Raw genomic sequence first — 7,561 nt, 5'->3', positions numbered from 1 at the left:
ACAAAAGTCCACTTCTGTTGGAAAACCACATAAGAAATGTGTGTTGTCATAGCTATCCCATTTATGTTCCACACTACCATCATCCACCAATGACCTCATAACATCTTCATTAAATCCTATCATATCATTGTTTGTATTGCAGCGTTCGCAACCATTTCATAAAATACAGGTCCATATGATTTTTCAGGTTCTGCAGGCATATTTCCATAAGCTCCCATGGAAAGCTGAAGATATTTAAACTTAGGGTTCTCAAAATTAACATAATAGTTGTCTTTCTTTCTAAATAGTGCCCAAATACTTTTAACATTAATAGGCGTATAAGCTGCTGTAAATGTTGCACTTGAACTATCTGTATTCTTTGAGAATGAACCGTCCATAGGAATCCAATCCATAACTTTAACAGGAAAACATAAAGCCTCGTTTGTATAATGTTCTACAAGTTCTGTATAAATGTTAGGGTCTAAAGAGAATGACTTTGGATGAATGAAACATTCATTAAAATCCATCTTTGTTCGAAATAGTTGCTGGGTTACAGTTGTAATAGTAACTGTTCCACTAGCTTCTACTGCCTTCGTTATCATAGTGAATGGTTCATTCCATGGAACAAATTTATTTGTCGGTGGATTTGAATCTGAAGCAAATGCAACTTTAAGAGTTGGATTGAAAGCAATGATATCATTTACAGATATAGATGTGCATTGTAAGGCGTCGCTACTGAACTTTACTTTAAGCTGAATGTTTCCTGCAAAAGCTGGAATAAATCGAATAGCTTCTAATGGAAGGAATCTTCTAACAGGAATTCTTAAACGAAGCTTAAAATCAAATGATTTTCCTGCTGTAATTGGACCACTAACAATTTGTCCTGTTCTGCATGTTCCCGAATGACTCCATACATCTTCATGTCGAGTCTTTGAGAAAACATCTACTTTCTTTATTTGTTCGGTAGTTTGTGAGTTTGAAGTTATATATGCTTCTTCTCTTGCGTTGTCTTGAGAATATACGATACGACCATTTGCAAGGATTTGATATCCAGCAACTGCATAGAAAGCGTCATCGAAACCAATCCAAAATCCTGGTGGGTTTGTTTTATTGGAACCTGAACCAATTTCTTTATCTGCAATAAATTGACCTTCCATTTTATACGTAATGAATGTATTGTAAAGGTCCAACATATTTTCACCAGGAGGTGAGAGATTGAATGTTACCCATGTGTTATCTTTAGCAGTTCCAGGTTGTGATGGAATCTTTGCGTCAGAATATTTTCTATTAGTGTCACCAATTTGAACTGCATTGTCTATGATATCGAAATATGAGCGAATCTGATGAATATGCTCTGCTGGAGTAAATTCGTTTACTGTTCGTTCTGCATGTATTTACTTCAGATAAAAATATCTATTTACTTCATTATTCTCACTCTTCTTCTTGGTATTCGTGGTGGAAGTTGTTTCTTGACATTTTCAATGAACTGTACATTCTCTTTTGTCTCAACTTCTTTCACTGGCGGGTCAGGGTTCTTTGACTCGGTTTGTTTTTCAATGAAATTCACGAACTTTGCAATAAGCTCTTGGTTCGTTATTGAAAGTACATCTGGCTTCTTTTCTTCTGTTCTATTGACTTTTCAGTTTGAACAGAAGGTTTTATATGGGCTTCGTGGACTTCACCCTTGCCATGCACCTTAATGTTGTCGCTCTCTGCATTCGCTAATGGAACCTTTCTTTTTCTTACGTATATTTTACCATCTTTACTCTGACTTACGTAATAGAAAGGATGTTGTATTCCTCTTGCGTCATTTAATATAATAGACTCTCGCTCTGATTTTGACAAGCTCATTTTACATCGGTTAAAGTTTTAATTTAGTTTTTTATCTGCAGTCAAATGACTCAGACAAGCCCTACGGACAAGACCCAAGGGTCATAGATGTTGAAGCATTGAAGAAAGAAATTCGCGAGCAAATTTTATCCGAACTGAAGGAACAAAAACAAGAACAAAAGCCAGAGAGACCAAAGAGAAAACTTAGTGAAAAACAACTAGCTGCATTAGCTGCTGGAAGACAGAAGAACCCACGTTTGCTGGCGAAAAAAGCTAGAGAAGAAGCAAAAGCTAAAGAAGCTGAAGCAAAGAAAGAGTAAATGGTTTATTTTTATCCGAATTAAATGTATAGACAAATACCTTTAACTGTTGCGTTCAGTAGTGAAAACCCTGACGTCAAAATAAAGGGGAACAGAGTAACGTTTAAGTTTCCAACAGACTGGATTGTGAACATAAATGAAGAGAAGTACATTGGCATAACATCTATGTATATAACACGTGCTTTCAGAAAGGTTGACTTTATACTTCAAGTCGAGATAGAAAATGACGAACAGTCTTTAAGCGCCCAAAACATTCACATATACAAATACTTTAAAGACGATACAACATTGCAACAATGTATGATTTCATTTAATGAGATGTTCGAGAAAAAGTTCAACATTGAAGTACAAACTTTACAGCCTTTACGTGAGTTTCTTGCACAACTGAAAGAAGAAGGTAGTCAGCCACAACTTATAGACTTTCATTATGAATTTAATGAAAATGAAGATGGAACTCATGACTGTCAATTCATTGTATTCTCACCATTCAATGAAGTCGCTAAAAAGAAAGAAAATCCATTACGTATAAGATTTCAAATCTCCGAACCAAGTGATGATTTTAAGAATGTTTTCAATTATGATGCAATGCTTCCGAGGAAAAATGAATTTTCAAAGATTGTAACACCTGGCATTTGGGATAGAAAGCAAGCAATACTTTACTCTAATATAGCCAAAGGCGTTGAAAATGAGTTCATTGGTCATACAAGAACTTCACCACTTCCTAACCCTAAATACTATAAATTAACTGGCTTCAATCGTGAGTTTTGGATAGACATGTACTCCACTCATGACCATAAATGTCCAGTGTTCTTGCCTCCAGATGGGAAGGACTGTCTCTACATTGAAGCACAACTCTTAAACTCTACCATCGCAGTATTGTAAAATCTACGCTAGCTTTATTTTTATCACGAATGACCTCATTGCTGACAAAAATAAATGACCTCAGAACTTCAACTTACGAATAAAGCTTGTTTTAGTCGTTATTGAAAAGTTGAACTTTTCAGCAAAGCAAGGTTGACATGACTTACATAAGTCGAATGCAATCTCTTGACCATCATGAAGTGCTTTGTAAAGTTTCATTAAACTGAACTCAGAGTCTTTGTCATATGTTCCAACAGGTATGTGAATGTTCTTATCTTCATTGTAATAGCATTGTATAGCTTCAGGAAACATTTCATTAGCGGTTAAAGCAATAACATCTTGCTTCACGCCTTTCATTCTGCAGTGAAATGCAACTTCATTTAAATCGTTAGTGAGTAAGTCTATGTAGGTCTTCTTTCCACAGAAAATACTTTTATAAGCTAAACTTTGTTTTCCAGGTGTTATTTCTGCAAAGTCGCTATGAAATTGACCAAGGTTCTTTCCTATAAGTTCGCGACCATATCTCTTCTTAAACTCTGCTGCAAGCTTTGGGATGTCTTCATTATATAAGTGCATACTGTCGGTATCCTGGTAAAAGATTTGAAGTCCCATGTCCTCTGCAGTACAGAATACTTCATTCATAATACGTTTTGACATAGACAGAATATTAACACCAAGTGGACAGAAGTTAAAGTGTCTGCAAATGCTTTTCGTTAGCTTGAAAATAGTTTTATCTGAACCATCCAAACCTTCGAACTTCACTATATGGTTGTAATTTCTTATAGCATATCTTATAGCATCTTTGTCATCTACTATGGTTATTTTTGACTCAATAGGAGATAGAATAGTTTTGCCATAAATGCTGTTCAGAATGAGTTTTATAATTTCTTGTAAGGGGTTTTCTTCTTTCTTATACTTTAACCTTAACTCAAACAACTTCTTTACTTCATCTCTTATTCTCATATCTCTGTTTCCATCGTAATAGTATCCTTGCAACACTTCACATTTGACACCTTGATATTTTATGAGGTCTTGTAATGTTATATGGTCAACATACATGAGACAGCAAGTGTTTGAACTTCTTGGAACGTTAAGTTCTGGATTTAGTTCAGGGTCGCAAACTATTAAATGAAAGTGTCTGGGTATACCAATCTCTGTTATCTTAATGAGAACAAAGAAGCCAGACATAAACTTTTCACCAATGGGTTCCTTTTGGTCGTCATCGAATAAATGTCTCATGAGATACTCTGTGCTTAACATTTCTTCCTTCAATACTTTTGGAATACCTTCTAAAGTATAAAGTCTTGCTATAGCTGAAGGATATAATGAAACAGTGTCGAAGTCAGCAATGAGTTTCTTTTTGCTCTTTTGTTTCATGTTATCTGACAACATACATCTTCCACCTTGAATGCATCTCGAAATAAATTCTCTTGGTTTATTTGAGAGGTCATAAAGATTTCCATTCGGGAAGTATACTCTGTTCTCAAACAATTTGTTAGCAATAGAACAAATACTAACGTAGTCATAAACGTTTAAATCAAACTCTTTCAATAAGTCATTGCGGAACTTTACAAAACCTTCTCTTAAAATTCTTACATCTTGTTTGCAGTAAAACGTGCTATATTTTTCTAAGTCGAAGTGGTTTTCATCTATTCTGCAACCTTTGATGGAATCTATGTTCTTCATAAATGTATCTGCATCATGGATAAACTTACATGCTTCAGAAATGACACCAGTTCTGTTGTCATTTGCTAACAAAACACTGCTGTAGTAGTTATATGGAAATACTTCTTTCGGTCCTGTTTGTAAGTTAAACATAGCAGGAAATAGTTTAAGCTTCTTATTTATAACACTGTAAGAGTCTTTTATAATAATTGCCCTCCTTTATATAAACCAGTTATTTGCATTGTTCGTGAACCTTTAATGATGGGAGTTCCTTTCACTTCTGTCATGTGTCTTAAGATGAAGTTTATGTCATAACTGAGGTTATGGAAATATATTAAACTCTTGTCAGGAAGTCTTTCCAAAAATTCTGTTGCACAGTTTTGACCCCAAATACTTTCACTAACTGAACCATCTTCACTGTCATAACAGATGTTAAAAGCTTTATGAAAGCCATCCGTACTACACTCAAAGTCAGCAAAGAAAACGTGCTCAGGTATGAACTTACATTTAGCTTTATTTACTTCTTTTGACTCTGCTTTCTTCTTCAGTTGTACACAATACTTTGGAGCATATGTCAAATCTTTAAATGGTGCAAGGTTCTGTTTATATAAGTCAGTCGTATATGTGAAAAGTTCTCCATAAGAAATAGGTTCAAAATATTTGCACTCCCACAATGTTTTCATAACATCCCATAGCGGTGTAGTTCTATCATGCGAACTACATATTTATCTTCTCTCTTTGTATATATTTTCATCTGTTTTTCAATGTTCATTCCACCACACTTTCAAGATTTCTATATAGTTTCGAATGAAATATGTTGTCATTGGAAGTCTTTCATTTAGCATGTAGTGGTCTTCAACAAGAAGTAAGTCAATAGTTCGAACAGTTTCACATTCTTTTGGTATGTATCTCTTTATTTCATTATGTCTTGAGTCATTGAAGTAACCAATGGTAACATTAAATGCTATACCTGTTGCGTCAGAAATTTCTTGTACTTTACTTTGAGGAAAGTCTCTAACACGAATGACTTCTCTCATGTGGTCAATAGTTTCTTCATTTACTCCAGCCTGAATGCAAGCATAAACGAAGCAGTTATCTTCTGTCATAAGTGTTGCAGTTCTTTTGTTCAGTTCATTGAAGATTTGGTAGCGTTCAAGATTTATAGGTAATGTGCAAAGATACTTCCAGAACTGACCGCTTCTCTTCTTATAAAACTTCTTTTCACCATTATCTTTCCAAAAGCTTTCTATAAGTGCTGGGTTTCCTGTTTGCTTAAGAGCTTCCAAAATGGCTTTCTGGTCATTTGTCAGTGTGCTTTCATCTCTATATGGTCTCTTTTTTGGTTTGCCTTTCTTTACATCTGACATCGTTAAGCCTTCATATTCTGTTAAATCATACATCTTTATTTCGTAAGATTCTTTATGTTTGTCAAGAAGAAGTCATAGTGCATTTCAACAATACCTGCAGCATTTGCTTCTATCTCTGATATAAAGTTCTCCTTCAAGAGCTGATGTAGTAATGTTCCAATATTATTGAGGTTTAACGTAGAACATTCATACTTTCCACCAAGTTTATAACATACCATCCATCTCTGTTGGGAGTTTATTTTAATTTTCTCTAAGAGTCTCATGAAAACCTTACCGAAATGTTTGTGTAAGTAGTCTCTGTTTGGTTCATCTAAAGCTTCGATGTTAAAGTCAATGAGTCTATTGCCTGACTTCACATTCCTCTTCCTATTTTCTTCATCTTTCTTTAACCATCTCTCACCTTCTTTTGGTTTGTCGTCAATGGAACGAATGACATTATTAGCTTTGCGAACTTGTTCTATAGCACTTTTAAACATCTCTCTTCTCTGTTGTTTCAGTGTGTCATCTCTCTTTCGTGTTTCACCAACGTTTGCATTTGTTATGTCAAACATTTCTCTTCTTACTTCATGTGGTACAGCTCTTCTTGTTTCACCAACGTTTGCATTTGTTATGTCAAACATCTCTTGACGAACGTCATGTGAAAGAGCTTTACGAGTATGACCAACGTTTGCATTTGTTATGTCAAACATTTCTCTTCTTACTTCATGAGGTATTGAACGTCTATGATATAAGTCAATAGCAACGTCATTTAAAGGAAATGCTCTTGCATGGACTTCGTCCTCGCCGCGTTGCGGCTTTATGAACTCATGAATTCTATCATAAGTTATTTCACCATTATAGTCATTGAGGATGTCAGCGAGTGCCTTTTTGTTTGTTGTGTAATGCTTTGCAACATCTATATTAGCTTCTGTAAGAAGTTGTTTTATTTCCGAGTGTTCTAACTTAGACAACTTCCGATACATCTTTAGTAGGAAATAAAAAAATATTTTTTGAAAAAATTAGATTAGATTTTTTTAAGTTATTTTTCAAAATAATTTAATATTTTTATTTTAATGAAACACATGCAAGATTGCAAGTTCTTTTCATACAATGCTCTCGCTACTGTCATCAAGAATGAGTTCAATAATGCTTCAAACGTCAATGTTATCTTTAACAAGAAGTTTGTGAAAGAATCTAAGTTTGGTCAGTATGTCAGACCATTAGCTATTGTCATTGACCGCAAACGTTATACTTCACAAGAGTTAGCAGTAGTTTTGAAACAAAAGGGTTTCTTCGTGAATGTCAAAGATACTCATTATACTATTATAAAGAACTCCAACATTGACTTCTTCAGTATTGCTATGAATCTTTCCGAACAGAAAGAATATAAGAAGGGTGAAACAAATGTGAAATATTATTCTTCATCTCTGAAAACAATAACGAACAAAGATGTTATACAAAAGTTCTTACCAAAGGTTGAAGAAGCTTCTATTGACATTGACGAAGGAAGTGAAATGGTTGAAGAAATTGACCCTGACGTCATTTAAGCAAAAATATATT

General features: G+C 34.5%; 3 protein-coding genes and 3 pseudogenes across 6 annotated transcripts, besides 1 other annotated feature; 2 read left to right on the top strand and 4 right to left on the bottom strand.

The window, feature by feature from the left end:
* Positions 1-7,561: a mobile genetic element.
* TVAGG3_1083080 lies at positions 190-1,136 on the bottom strand (annotated as a pseudogene). Its single transcript has one exon. A coding segment is annotated over exon 1 (947 nt).
* On the top strand, positions 2,154-3,011 carry TVAGG3_1083070 (uncharacterized protein; the record flags this gene model as incomplete). The annotated part of the gene is made up of 1 exon (XM_053888491.1): positions 2,154-3,011. One exon carries the CDS (start codon positions 2,154-2,156, stop codon positions 3,009-3,011), a length of 858 nt encoding a protein of 285 aa, XP_053744382.1.
* On the bottom strand, positions 3,072-3,347 carry TVAGG3_1083060 (organellar and viral DNA polymerase type B; the record flags this gene model as incomplete). Its single annotated transcript, XM_053888490.1, has 1 exon — positions 3,072-3,347. One exon carries the CDS (start codon positions 3,345-3,347, stop codon positions 3,072-3,074), a length of 276 nt encoding a protein of 91 aa, XP_053744381.1.
* TVAGG3_1083050 lies at positions 3,928-4,808 on the bottom strand (annotated as a pseudogene). Its single transcript has one exon. A coding segment is annotated over exon 1 (881 nt).
* Positions 6,550-6,984, bottom strand: TVAGG3_1083040 (annotated as a pseudogene). Its single transcript has one exon. A coding segment is annotated over exon 1 (435 nt).
* TVAGG3_1083030 (uncharacterized protein) lies at positions 7,363-7,548 on the top strand (the record flags this gene model as incomplete). Its single annotated transcript, XM_053888489.1, has 1 exon — positions 7,363-7,548. The coding sequence occupies one exon, from the start codon at positions 7,363-7,365 to the stop codon at positions 7,546-7,548; it is 186 nt and encodes a 61-aa protein (XP_053744380.1).

The sequence above is a fragment of the Trichomonas vaginalis genome, assembly GCF_026262505.1.
Source record: "Trichomonas vaginalis G3 chromosome Unknown ctg_158, whole genome shotgun sequence".
Taxonomy (NCBI): domain Eukaryota; phylum Parabasalia; order Trichomonadida; family Trichomonadidae; genus Trichomonas; species Trichomonas vaginalis.
The sequence above is the reverse complement of the archived record's forward strand: the minus strand, read 5'-3'. Positions and strand labels throughout refer to the sequence as shown.